Source organism: Colias eurytheme, chromosome 23 (genome assembly GCF_061535395.1).
Source record: "Colias eurytheme isolate Ceu_HAF_F1 chromosome 23, ilColEury1 Martin Lab GWU primary, whole genome shotgun sequence".
Lineage (NCBI taxonomy): Eukaryota > Metazoa > Arthropoda > Insecta > Lepidoptera > Pieridae > Colias > Colias eurytheme.
This window is the reverse complement of record NC_143002.1, coordinates 7,986,810-8,000,714: the sequence shown is the minus strand read 5'-3', so window position 1 is coordinate 8,000,714 and position 13,905 is coordinate 7,986,810. Positions and strand designations below refer to the sequence as shown.

General features: G+C 34.6%; 2 protein-coding genes across 3 annotated transcripts in view; one reads left to right on the top strand and one right to left on the bottom strand.

Moving 5' to 3' along the window:
• Positions 1 to 1,599, top strand: part of snu (ABC-type transporter snustorr) — a 75,720-nt gene extending 74,121 nt beyond the window's left edge. For both annotated transcript variants that reach the window (XM_090115607.1, XM_090115608.1), the window contains one exon: positions 113 to 1,599. In XM_090115607.1, the coding sequence (XP_089971733.1) occupies positions 113 to 435 (323 nt within the window). In that variant the 3' untranslated portion in view covers positions 436 to 1,599. The remainder of the gene's footprint in view (positions 1 to 112) is intronic.
• A 299-nt stretch (positions 1,600 to 1,898) lies between these two features.
• Positions 1,899 to 10,673, bottom strand: LOC149898412 (uncharacterized). Its single transcript, XM_090115559.1, has 7 exons — positions 9,546 to 10,673; positions 8,687 to 8,897; positions 8,138 to 8,267; positions 5,600 to 5,813; positions 3,098 to 3,561; positions 2,413 to 2,490; positions 1,899 to 2,018 (listed from the first exon to the last, which is right to left on the bottom strand). Exons 1-7 carry the CDS (start codon positions 10,522 to 10,524, stop codon positions 1,956 to 1,958), a joined length of 2,139 nt encoding a protein of 712 aa, XP_089971685.1. The 5' UTR covers positions 10,525 to 10,673; the 3' UTR covers positions 1,899 to 1,955.
• Between the last annotated feature and the right edge of the window lie 3,232 nt (positions 10,674 to 13,905).

Below are 13,905 nucleotides of genomic sequence, written 5' to 3'. Positions count from 1 at the left end.
TTTGAAAGAAATCGCATCTAAGCGCCAAACTGTACATTATTATTTTTTTTTTTTTAGTAAATTGTTATAATTTGTATACAAGTGTTTTTACTTATAATCTGTATCCTTCCAGGTCTATGCGGCATGTGCTTCGGCTTCGTCATATCAGCGGCGTGCGAGCTGGAACGCAACGCGATCCAGCTCGCACTGGGCTCGTTTTACCCCACGCTATTACTATCCGGCGTCATTTGGCCGATAGAGGGCATGCCTTGGGCATTACGCGGTATTGCTCTTTGCTTACCGCTCACGTTGGCAACTTCAGCGTTAAGATCCGTGCTAACACGTGGTTGGCCGTTGTCCGATCCGGCTGTGTATATGGGCTTTGTTGCTACGTTATCTTGGATCGCGCTGTTCCTTGTTGTTACGATCACTATTTTAAAATTCAAGAGAGGATAGTGACCTCCCCCCCCCCACTGCTCGCGTGACGTCATCACATGTATTTATTGCAATAGCCCTCCGCTCATAGCTTGTTGAAAATGTTAGCTCCCCGCTCGTGACGTCATCGTTACTCGTATTTATTGCAATAGCCAAGCAACTATTTGTTGAAAATATTATAAAATTCTGTAATAAGTGTAGATAGGTTAAAACATTCGATCTTCGACGCACACTAACGCACATATGATTATAATGAGAAGTTCGTATATAGAAAGCATTATTCAATAAAGAAAAAGAGAGTTCGTGTATGGAAAGCACTATTCAATATATGAACGAAGAGACAATTAATTGGCTAATTAGCCACATTTCAACGTGCCCGCTTTTAACCTATCTACACCTTTCTACTAAAAATATCATATAAAATTTAAATAGCATTGTTTTTACAAATTTTATTTTCTGTGCATTCCGAATTTTTACATAAATAGATTATAGCTCGCATGCCCCATGCCTAGGTCACGTGACCCGGGCCCTAGAATAGCGAAATTGACTGTTAGTCGACGTGTAAATAGTAGAATATTTATTAAGGTTGTAGGGATGTTAGCAATAATGATTTGTCCAGCGCTTTTACGGTGTTTTTTTTATTTTTCTTTTATTTCCCGGTAGAGGACTCTCGTTACGTCTTTTACGATACCTGATGAAGTTACCAGATAGATTTAGATGGTGCCATAGTTGTCACGAACAATTCGAACGTATTTCGACAAAATTTTCATGTAATCGTCGATTATAACCTAAAATTTTGAAATTCACGCGCCATCTTCAATCGAACTATGTTCCATAGATAATAAATAGGCCGACGTATGTCAATGGTATAAAATATTATAATTATAGAATTAAAGTGTACAGTAAGTGAAATAGTTTAAGTATTCGATAGAATAAGGTTGTATCTAGATAACGGCAATACATATCTTGATATTTGGATTTGCGTATGTATCTTTCGATGTAATATTTTGTATTTTTTGTAATAAAATATAATTAAATTCGGTTTAATGACGGGCAATAATTAAATGAATATAATTCAATAGGAGCTAGATTATTTTTAGAATAGAAGTGTCAGACTGTGATTATTTTTGCTAACATTGACATTTTTGTAATGACAATTATACAATAATACTGTACCAAATACGATGTGATGTTTTATTTTTTCAACCTCTTCCTACCTGCTTTATATTGTTAATCTTAAACTTATGGATGTGAAAATGATTTTCGCTCTTCTACATAGAAAGTAAAAACTACTTGACCGATTGGAATGAAATGAACCGTTTGATTAATAGCCTGGGCTCATTAATAACCGACGTTTTATTAACTGTCTGAATGATAGCCAGCCATATTGTTTAATACAATATTTAACGAAATGATAACTAATGTTTGATGATGACGTTAAGAATCAGATAAGTATAGATATTGATTTTTAAATAAAATATTAATTTTTTATAACAAGTTTATTTTCAAAAATAACTTATACACATTATTTTAAATGTGAACTATTTCGTTAAAATTTCACTTAAAACTTTCTTCTTCTTCTGTCCTTTATTAAACTTTTGCTTCTGAAAAAGACAAAAGTAAGAAAAATTAAAGATAATCAAACATTTTGATTTTGAAGGGAAACTTCGTTGTGCGTTGAGAGTAAAATTTCAAGGTCGCATCATGGCAATACCGTCACGTCATGGAATAAGGCGACTACTTCTAACTTAATCTTGCCAATAGGCGAAGCCAATGCAAAAAAATTGATTGAAATAAATTTTGTACTAAAGATTGTAAATTTAATAGGGCAAAATTTTTTTTTTTTTGCATATCTTTTTTTGACGGTTAAACTATTGAACTTATTTTAATGACACATAAGAAGTTGATTATACGAAGTTGTTATAAGCAACATAAAGGCTACTTAAAAAATCTAAAATAGGGAATTTGGTATGGATGATTTTAGTACCAAAAAAATACCTTTTTCTTTTCTCCAGTTAAGCCGACAAATTCCTTCCTAGGTTTCTTCTCTCTATTGGGAGGGCCTTCACCTCCCTCCTGTAATAAATAAAAATTGGTTGTTTGTAAAGTCGGTTTACGATCGAGATGTTTACGTGATAACGTCTTATTGGTGGCAGCGCTCGAGATGAGACGGGAGATCGGTCCGTCTCTCTCTCGTTATACCTGCGATAGTGCGATCGCGCTCGTGAGGTTTTGGTGTGACACAAGTTTCTGAACACCCGACTAAAACGATTTTAAAAACGTTATCACGTTAAAAAACACTATAAGAGATAATATTTTGAACTTACATTTTTGTCATAACTTAGAATATTCAACTTGTACCTATTATGTCTTGCCATAAAACTATTATTATTTAAATGCATGAAATAAGAAAAAAGACGTGTGTCACTCGGGGACTGCCGCGGTAAAGCTATTGCATGCTATGCCTCCAAGCCACACCTCCGCGCCCGTCGGAGTGGGGAGCGTGAGGTTTTTTCGTTATGGAATTTCTCGATTAGGTCCCCGCGCTCAAGGCCCGCGATAGAAGCTATGCAATAGCTTAAAAAAATCAATTAATAAAACAGATTTTTGCATAAATAATGTAGCAATATTATATAATCATTCAATTGAACTAATTAATGGAAGAAAAATAAAACATACACACCTGGAATTTCCTTTTATTCATAATACGTCTGAACGCACCAGTTTCTTCTCCACCACTCACATTGTTATCAAACTTACGCGGATTCGACATATTTCCGTCATTTCCGCGCGAGTTGGACCAATTTCCACGTCCATTTCCCGGCCCATTCGGTCCATTACCGCGCACATTGTGTGCATTTCCACGTCCAAAAGAACCACCACGCCCACCTCCACGCATATTTCGTCCATTTCCACGCATATTCGGTCCATTTCCGCGCATATTAGGTCCATTTCCTCGTGCATTGTGTCCATTTCCTCGTGCATTTTGTACATTTCCTCGCGTATTGAAGCCTTTCTTGCCACTATTTGCGTTTTGCGTGCATCGTTTGACTCTCATTATCCTGTTTTTTATAGTCAGATCTTCCTCTGTGAGTGCTAGAGCGAGTTCCACGCCATCTTTTGACGCGAAGTTTACATAACCGAAACCTGTGAATGAAGAATGACTATTATCATAGTGTAACTGCTCATTATACGCATTTAAAAAAAAATTAATTGTCTTTAAAGTCGGTTTACTGACGATAGTTGAACGTGACAACGTCCGATTGTGCTTCTTTTTCGCTCTTTCCGCGCTCTCGCTTGCACTTCAAGCCTTACATGGAACGCCTCAGAGCGAGGAAACGCCGCATGAGTCATGTTTTTTCGTGCGTGCTGCCGGCTTTATCGAATTATAAGACGTTGTCACGTCAAAAGTAAAATTATTGAATATATAATGCAATATGTAATATTATAACATGTAGACTAGAGTCGATAATTTTTGAAACAAAAAAAAATCGCAGTCGGATGAAACCCATTAGAAAAGGAGGGGAATATGATGAAAATAAAAGGAAAAATAAATTACGGTCAATCCGAGTTCGGGAAGTGGGAGGGGGGAGCTTTTAAGAGAAAAAAATGGTTTCTCTCGATTTCCGACAAAACTACAAGTCCTACGGAAAAAAGTTCAATGGCAAAGTTGTAGATAATAAAAAGATCTACAACTCTTGTATTCACAATTTTTTCACATAACCTCAAAATTTAGGTGAAAAATTCAAAAAACCAAGTTTTTGGTTTTTTATTTTTATCTACTTCAAAATTTATTGTTTTTCTACGAAATTTGGTGGAAATTTACTTTATTATGTCCCAAATACACTGTAATTTATTTGATTGAAAATATTTATTTTTTCGCCTTATTTTGAATTAATACCAAAAAAACAACCTAATTTTCAATCGAAAAGTCACCCGTCAAAATATCAGCTTTTTTCAAAAACTTGGGGTGCCTTTTATTCATTAAAATCTCTACTTTCATATGGTGTAAAAAAAATAAACACCACCATAGTAAATGTTCTCAGGAAATGCATACAAACAGTGTGAAAATTAGCTTTTACTAAATCAGACACACTTCTCGAACTACCTGAAATGTTTTTATCGACATCATTTTGCTTTCGAATATGCTGTAAAATATTAAACTTAGAACAAATAATTATTTTTCTTTTGAAATATTACCGAAAAGCCGATACAAGAGAAGATATAGAGTTCGAGAAGTGTGCCTGATTTAGTAAAAGCTCATTATCACACTGTTTGTATGCATTTCCTGAGAACATTTACTATAGTGGTGTTTATTTTTTTTACACCATATGAAAGTAGAGATTTCAATGAATAAAAGGCACTCCCAGTTTTTGAAAAAAGATGATATTTTGACGGGTGACTTAACGATTGAAAATTAGGTTGTTTTTTTGGTATTAGTTCAAAATAAGGCGAAAAAATAAATATTTTCAATCAAATAAATTACAGTGTATTTGGGACATAATAAAGTAAGTTTCCACCAAATTTCGTAGAAAAACAATAAATTTTGAAGTAGATAAAAATAAAAGACCATAAACTTGGTTTTTTGAATTTTTCACCTAAATTTTGAGGTTATGTGAAAAAATTGTGAATACAAAAGTTGTAGAACTTTTAATTACCTACAACTTTGCCATTTTACTTTTTTCTGTAGGACTTGTAGTTTTGTCGAAAATCGAGAGAAACCATTTTTTTCTCTTAAAAGCTCCCCCCTCCCACTTCCCGAACTCGGATTGACCGTAATTTATTTTTCCTTTTATTTTCATCATGTTCCCCTCCCTTTCTAATGGGTTTCATCCGACTGCGATTTTTTTTATCTTTTCATTATTTTTAAAGGCTTCTACCCCAGTCTAATGTGGCTTCTGCCGAGATATAGAATTTACAAATATAAATAATATTACTACTTTTGAAACAAGCATCACAACAATTTACTACTGAATGTCTGTTCAATGTATAATATTAAAACTCAAAATCAATATAGAACCTCCTTTAGGTAGGTTATGGAGTTTCTTGCCGGTTCTTCTACATAGATACTTTCCGAATCGGTGGTAAATGTTAAAAATATGTATTGACGTTTCAAAAGTGCTTCTCGAAGAAGTCTAATTGAATAAATGAATTTTTGAGTTTGAGTTAATTATCACAAACGCACCTTTCCCCGCATTAGTCTTCCTATCCCTCACGATCCTGACCGACTCAATCTGTCCGCAGCCCTGGAACTTCGCCCTTAGCGCTTCGTCCTCCAGTCCAAAGGGGATGTTGCCAACAAACACTGAACATTTGGGATCGTGTGCTGAGCCGCTAGTGTCACTTCTAGTCACTCGTAGGTGGTGTTCGTTCATGACTGTATTGTTCGCTGATAACGCCTGTGGAAAGAAAGTATAGGTTTTTATAAGGTTCTAATCGTTAATCTATAGTCTATATCTATACTTCTATACTAATATTATAAAGAGGTAAGGTTTGTAATTATGTATGTATGGTTTTCACGCATAAACTACTGGACCGATTTTATTTATTTATTTATGTAAAGGTACCTTACAGCTAAACTTATACTAGGTATTACATTAACAATTCAATACGCCAATTAAAAGGTACACCAATAACAATGATAATACTGTGAGTGAGCAAAGTATAAAAATTACTTCGCAAATTTGAAGTGGAAATTCCAAATTCAAATTTCCACGCTTTTTCCGGACATTTTCACGCATTTTCCGGATATTTTCCGGACATTTTCCAGACATTTCCCTGGCATTTTCCGGGATTTTCCCAGGCATTTTCCGGGAATTTCCCAGGGTTTTTCCGAGCATTTCCCGGGGATTTTCCGGATGTTTCCCAGACATTTTCCGGACTATTTCGCAGACATTTTCCGGGCATTTTCCAGGCATTTTCCGGGCATTTTCCAGGCATTTTCCACGCTTTTTCCGGACATTTCCACGCATTTTCCGGATATTTTCCAGAGATTTCCCTGGAATTTTCCGGTTATTTTCCGGGATTTTCCCAGGAATTTTCCGGGAATTTCCCAGGCATTTTCCGGGGATTTTCCGAGCATTTCCCGGGGCTTTTCCGGATGTTTCCCAGACCTTTTCCGGACATTTCCCTGGCATTTTCCACGAATTTCCCAGACATTTTCCGGACATTTCTCAGGCATTTTCCGGGGATTTTCCGAGCATTTTCCGGGCATTTCCCAGGCATTTTCCACGCTTTTTCCGGACATTTCCACGCATTTTCCGGATATTTTCCAGACATTTTCCAGACATTTCCCTGGCATTTTCCGGGATTTTCCGGGAATTTCCCAGGGATTTTCCGGTGATTTTCCGAGCATTTCCCGAGGATTTTCCGGAAAATGCCTGCGAAATGTCCGGAAAATGTCTGGGCATTTTCCGGGCATTTTTCGGGCATTTTCCGGGCATTTTCCAGGCATTTTCCACGCTTTTTCCGGACATTTCCACGCATTTTCCGGATATTTTCCAGACATTTTCCAGAGATTTCCCTGGCATTTTCTGGTTATTTTCCGGGATTTTCCCAGGCATTTTCCGGGGATTTTCCGGATGTTTCCGGACATTTCCCTGGCATTTCCACGCATTTCCCAGACATTTTTCGGACATTTCTCAGGCATTTTCCGGGGATTTTCCAGGCATTTTCCGGATATTTTCCGGAATTTTTCACGTATGTTCCGGACATTTTCACGCATTTACCGGATATTTTCCAATTTCCGGACATTTTCTCGCATTTTCCGGATATCATCCAGGCATTTTCCACGGTTTTTCCGGAAATTTCCACGCATTTTCTGAGCATTTCCCAGGCATTTTCCGGTTATTTTCCGGGAATTTTCCGGTTATTTTCCGGGAATTTCCCCGGCATTTTCCAGGGATTTTCCGAGCATTACCCGGGGATTTTCCGGATGTTTTCCAGACATTTTCCGGACATTTCCCTGGCATTTTCCGGGGATTTTCCAGACATTTTCCGGGGATATTCCGAGCATTTCTCAGGGATTTTCCAGACATTTACAGGCTATGTCAGGGAAATGTCCGGAAAATGCCTGGAAAATCCCCGGAAAATATCCGGAAAATGCGTGAAAATGTCCGGAAAAACGTGGAAAATGTCACTTCAAATTTGCGAAGTAATTAAAGCAGAAAACCAAAAAAAGAAAAAGAAAGCTTATAAATCTTTCATATTGTATATGGGATATTCATACATATTTCATTCTTAATGTATGGGAGGGTTTAAAGATAATTTTTTTTGATATTTCTCGATTTATTTTTAAAAGTACTTTCGATATCAGTTTAAAGTTTTTTGTTATCTGTAATACTTACGGAAAAATCGCCTGTGTACACTTAACGATTACACCCTGTATAATTATAGTTAAATAAAAAGGTAACAATAAATATGAGTGAGTACAAGTGTGAGTGTAAGTGTGTGTGTGAGTGTGTGTGTGTGTGTGTGTGTGTGCGTGTTGTTTGTGATTTTCTTTTTCGATTTTGATGAAATTTGGCACAGACAATCTTTAGACCCTGAGAAAGAACATAGGCTACCTTTTATTGCGAAATATGTACCACGGGCGAAGCCGGGCGGGCCGCTGGTATATTATAAACAACAAGAATCTGATTAAATCATATTATGTGGCAGTAATGAAGAGAAAGTAATTACCAATTTTTAAAATGGTAGCAAAACAAGAAAGTGTAATACAAACCTGATCAATGGAATCTGCATGTTTGTACTTGATATACACATTAACAGTTGTCCTTTCTGGATGTAATTCATTTTTTATTACAGCTAATTTCGGCGTAACGGTCGCGTCTTTCACTGGTACTGTACGAATTCTGTAAATAAATATATAAATAACATAAATATAGTATACAGTACAAAAAAAAATTGTAAATGAAGTATCTAATTCTATATTCAATTTTGCTACATGATACATTCTAGTATTATAATGTAATTATAGACTGAAATATTTGTGTCTGTTTACTGTTATTGTTAGCTTAAAATAGCTTATTGATTCTGAATCTAATTTGATACAAATATAGACTATTAGTTTTATTCTAGATAATCAAATATTGCACTACTCATAACATAAACTTTTCTTTTCAGTTTATTAAGATTATAAAAAAAAAATTAACCTGCCTAAAAACCAGCACTTATAAAATAGTTGTAACGCGTCCATGATGCACATATTCATAAATATTTTATAGCAATGAAGAATTTATTAATTTTTGTTTATAAGAATTAACCAACTCACCTAACAGTTTCAATATCACCATATTGACTGAACAGCTTCTTCACTTCCTTCTTACATTTCTTGCTAAACGGCACATTACCGACAAACAATGTTCGTTTGATTTCATCCTCCGTGGCTATATGTTGTTCTTTAGGTTCGTCCGTTTTTGCTTTTTGCTTTTCTTTTTTATTTGACGTTTCTTCTTCCTCTTCATCGGAGCTTTCTTCTTGAGCTATAAAAATTAACAATATATAAGTGTTTATTATATGTATGTATTTGAAATACCAAATCTACACTTAATATTATAAAGCTGAAGCGTTTGTTTGAATGTGCTAATCTCGGAAACTACTGGTCCGATTTGAAAAATTATTTCAGTGTTAGATAGCCCATTTATTGAGGAAGGCTATAGGCTACATATCATCTCGCAAAGACCAAAATAAGTGGAAGACTGCGTATAAACCACAGCTAGTAGTGTATAATATTAATGCTGACTTTCATTTGTTAAAATTCATCTTTCTGTGGTATTTTAGTAGAATGTATTTTAGTTTTAACATGCTGCTAAAGAATTAAATAATCCATACTAATATTATAAATGCGAAAGTAACTCTGTCTATCTGTCTGTTACTCAATCACGCCTTAATTACTTAACAAATTTGCATGAAATTTGGTATAGAGATATTTTGATACCCGAGAAAGGACATAGGCTACTTTTTATCCCGGGAAATAGGATAGGTTTTATCCCGGAAAATCCACGCGAACTGGGACTGCGCGGGCGAAGCTGCGGGTGGAAAGCTAGTACATAATAAAATAACTTTAGTAAAATTGTGTTTATCCATAATGTGTTTTAGTATAAACATAAAAAGTCTTTAAATGATCTTACCAGCTTCAAGAGCTTCCTTATTTTCATCTTCAGACTGTATATCATCGTCCGATTCATGTTCCGAGTCAGTTTCCTGGCTTGTGATTGCATTTGGATTTACAATCATTTCCTCTTCTTGATTTGTGTCTTCTTGCTTGGTTTTCTTAGATTTCTTCTTTGATTTTAATTTATTTGTACTTGCGTCATTATTTTCTGTGTCCGGTTTAGTTTCTTCTGATTTATTGATTTGTATTGCTTCTTGATTAGTATTCGGTTTCTTCTTTTTGTTTTTCCTTTTCTTCTTTTTATTAGTTGTGTTAGTTGTGTTGTCTGATTTATTTTCAACTTCATTAACAGTGTCATTGTTTTCAGTTGATTTAAGATTCTCTTTCTCGTCAGTTTGCTCATTTGTTGATTTAGATCGCTTCCTTTTCGTTGGAGACGTTTTATTTGCCACTTCTTGATTTATTGTTTCAGTTACATTTTCTGTATTTTGTTTTGAGTCAACTGCGGGTTCACTGGGAGTAGACTTACGCTTTTTCTTTTTAGGCGTATTTTCATTGCTTTTTTGCACATCAACTATTTCTACAGATTCTTTCACAGGTGTCATTGATTCTTTTGATTTGTTCAGTTTATTTTTCGGTGACTTAGCCTTTGCCATGTTTAACGTCTGCGTATTTTCTGTATCTAATTGTTCGTTCAAATGTTTTTTAACTTTGTCGACAACTGGACTCGTCAAACTATTGTTACCTTCGTTCAATGTAGTATCACTGTCTGGGTTTTGAAAAATCCTTTTCGGTGATTTCTTAACAATGGCTTTCTTTTTCTGGACCGATGGTGACAGGAAAATAGATCTATCGTCAATAAATTCACTCTTCGGAGTAACGTTAGGAGACTGTGGATGTTTCGTTGGTGTAAGGGCCCTTTTTACTAATTTAGGACGACTCGGCGTCACGTTTCCTGATATTAATGCTGCAACACTTCCAACCACGTAATCCATGGTAGGAATTTAATATCAATTAATGCGAATTCTTTATTTTTACATTTCACGTTTGAATCGCACGTTTAGCAAAAGTCAAAATCCCACATGGTATTCGGGAATCGGAATTTTATTTTTAAATCTTTTTGACATCTGATAATGACAGTTTGTTTAGATGTTTCTACCATCAATATAATATTTAAAATTACCTACCAAAAATTACCATCGTAATATTATATTAAATTGTGAGTTAAAAAACAGTATATATTTCTAGTGTCAATTATCTATAAAAAGTAATAACTTTATTAACAGATTTCTACGTTAAAATATATTATGCGGAAAAAGTAGAAACATATCTCGGTACAGGCTTGGCGGCTTGGCGCTGACGCGGACGGTGCCTGAAACAATGTTACCAGTATAATTTAATTCAAATACTCCCAAAGCTGAGGAAAATAAGTCAAAAGGGTTGTAGAAAATACCACTTCATTATTAATTTTATGAGACCGAGAATAGATGTTTCATTTACACAAAAGTATTGATATAGATAGTGAGCTATTATAAATTCAAATTCAAATTCAAATTTCATTTATTTACAAGAATGTAGTTACAAAAAAGGTGTTATTACAATGTTAACGCGCTAATACATTCTACCCACTTTCTGGGTGTGCAAATATTTAAATGGAAATAAGTTAAATTAGGTACACTACACCAACACTACACAAATTCTTCACTAATCACTATTTGTTAAACGTCACTAATTCTTCCTTGTCACAGATTCCGCAATGTAATAAGTTCTTGAATATCATAAAATTGTTTCTCCATTAACCATTTCGTCAGTTTCTTCTTAAATATATTTACTGGGAGATCCTTAAAGTTATCCGGTATTTTTATTATATATTGTAATAGTCATAAATATCACACTATTTTTTGCTTGATTTATTCTACATGTTGGAAAGTACAGTTTATTTTGATACCTCGTTAACATATGCGAATTTACTTCTCCTTTCTTTTTAAAATATTCTGGGTGGTACTTAACAAATAAACATACTTCTCTTATATATATGCAGGTCAGTGTAAGGATACGTAATTTACCGAACATTGGTTTGCAACTGTCCCTTTGATGTAATCCGCACAGGGCTCGGATACATTTCTTTTGTGCCACAAATACCTTACGCACCTCGCAAGACTGTCCCCAAAGAATTATTCCGTAAGATAGTATCGACGATATATATGCATGGTAGGCATTTATTGCAGCATTCATAGATACAGTATTTCTTAGGCGACGTAATACGTAAACGAAACGATTTATCCTATCACAAATATATTCAATATGACTGTCCCATTTTAGACCTTCGTCTACCAGAACACCTAAGAATTTATGGTGTTTTACCTGTTCGATTACTTGACATTTCATTATTGTTACTACTATAACATTTCATTATTGCATATTATACACAAATTTTGCGTTAAGGATTTATCAGTAAATTAGCCCTTATTTTCACGTGGTTATTATGGTGTGTGAAGCGTATATCAAGACACATTTTTTAAGTATTTCAATTTCCTGCAATTCCCTTTTCTCCATCAGAGCTCATATTTTCTACAGGGGTTTAAAAAAAATAGTGCAATGGTTATGATTAAGTCATAACTTTTTTTTACAATTTGGCCAATCTGTCAGATTTAGTTACCACTTCACAGTTTCGCCGTGGGCACAGAACAGTAAAGTAGATAGAAGTGTGATGTGGGCGTGGCCCACGTGTCACTCATAAGGTAAGATCACCTAACTTGCTCTCAGTTGTGCGCAGAAAAATATTCGAGTCGGTTGTCAGCTGTCAAACCTTTTTTCCATATTTATTCATTAATTAGGACGTGTTGTTCGGTATTAGAGTGCAAAAATGATAGCAGACGTAATAATATCAGCAATGGAGGCATTTCATACCATCTGTAAGTTTTATTTTTATTTATTTTATATATAATATTTTATGTTATAACTTCGCTTGTAATTTGTCAAAATTGTATACAAATATCTAGTCAAAATGAACCTTAATCCGTAAGAAATTAGTACTATTATAGATTGAACAGCAAACAAGACTTTCTGGAATATTATTGCAATAAACAAACGAATGTCGCTTTAGTGATGCTTGTGGCGCATATCGACAGTATCGATACTTTAGAAAAGACAAACATTATAAATATTAAACTTTATTTTATTTTTCCTTAGCTTTCATTTGTCCAATTTATTTATAGATCTCCCAAAGAGGCTAATTTAAAAGAGAAATGGATAAATGCAACGTGACGAGTTAACTGGATGCCGAACAGCACTAAGCAGTCTAACAAAGGCCACCGATACAGCAAACCTACGGCAGTTCCAAGATTTAAAATAATGCATATTTTCTGTTTGTATTTTGTAAATATACAGGGTGTCCCACTATTGGTATACTAAGCGCGAAGGAACTTGTAGTTTTGCATACACTGATCACGTAAAAAATACTTTAAAAAAAAATTGGGTCCAAAATTTTTTGCTAAATTTTTCCTGAAAATCCATGTTTTCTTCTCTAGCTTCGCGCAGCCGGCATATACTGCTTCTCTAATATGAGCATTTTGTCTATGAAAACATAATCTTAAACGATAGCTCACGTGCTGGTGGCAAAGTTGGGCAGGTTGCTTGTTTTGGGTGTACACATAGAATTTTAAGAATTCATCTATTTGAAAAAAAAATGCGTCTGGATTTTTTAAATTATTTTTTACATACTCAGCGCATGCAAAACTATAACCTCCTTTGAGCTTAGTATACCAACAGTGGGACACCCTGTAGATTAATACTATTCTATTCCGTTTTTTATTTAATAATAATAATATAAAAAGACGTACTTAGTAGTTATAAACATACTCGAAAATGTGACACATTATACTATACTCATATAGTTAATAGAAAGAAAAAAAATACACAAAAAATATTTATTTGTGAATTATCGATAACAAGGCTGACATCCCTCAGGGCATAGCATCAGATAAATATCAAGTTAATGTCATTAATGTTGAGTGACACAAATTTCAACCTTATCTCTATGTGTTGAGGTTCAAAGTTATATCTATCGAAAACTAACGCCCTCTGTTGTGGAGTAGCTGAATGTTTTCGAATTTGGAATTTCTGTGCAATGAGAAACAAAACAGCTAATATACCTATATGATGTTATACTAAAATAAACCGTAACATGGTGCGTTAGGGTACATATTGAAATGCTGAATTTATAACCTAAGTCAGTTTTTACTCAAATTAAGCTGTCCAATCAAAGCCATAGTTTACTTGTAGTGTACTGTATAACTATCGGTTTAAATGTGTGAGTTTGGCGACACTGGTTTTCATACTAATTATGACATTAAAGCACTTCTATATGTTTTTAC

Bases quoted from the DNA above. Each gene is read 5' to 3' on its own strand.
- LOC149898412 (XM_090115559.1), bottom strand. From the start codon at position 10,524: ATGGATTACGTGGTTGGAAGTGTTGCAGCATTAATATCAGGAAACGTG. The intron at 5,814-8,137 runs GTTTGTATTACA...TTCTTTCCACAG, and splicing joins ATGCAGATTCCATTGATCAG to GCGTTATCAGCGAACAATAC. The intron at 3,562-5,599 runs GTGCGTTTGTGA...CTTCATTCACAG, and splicing joins GAAGACTAATGCGGGGAAAG to GTTTCGGTTATGTAAACTTC.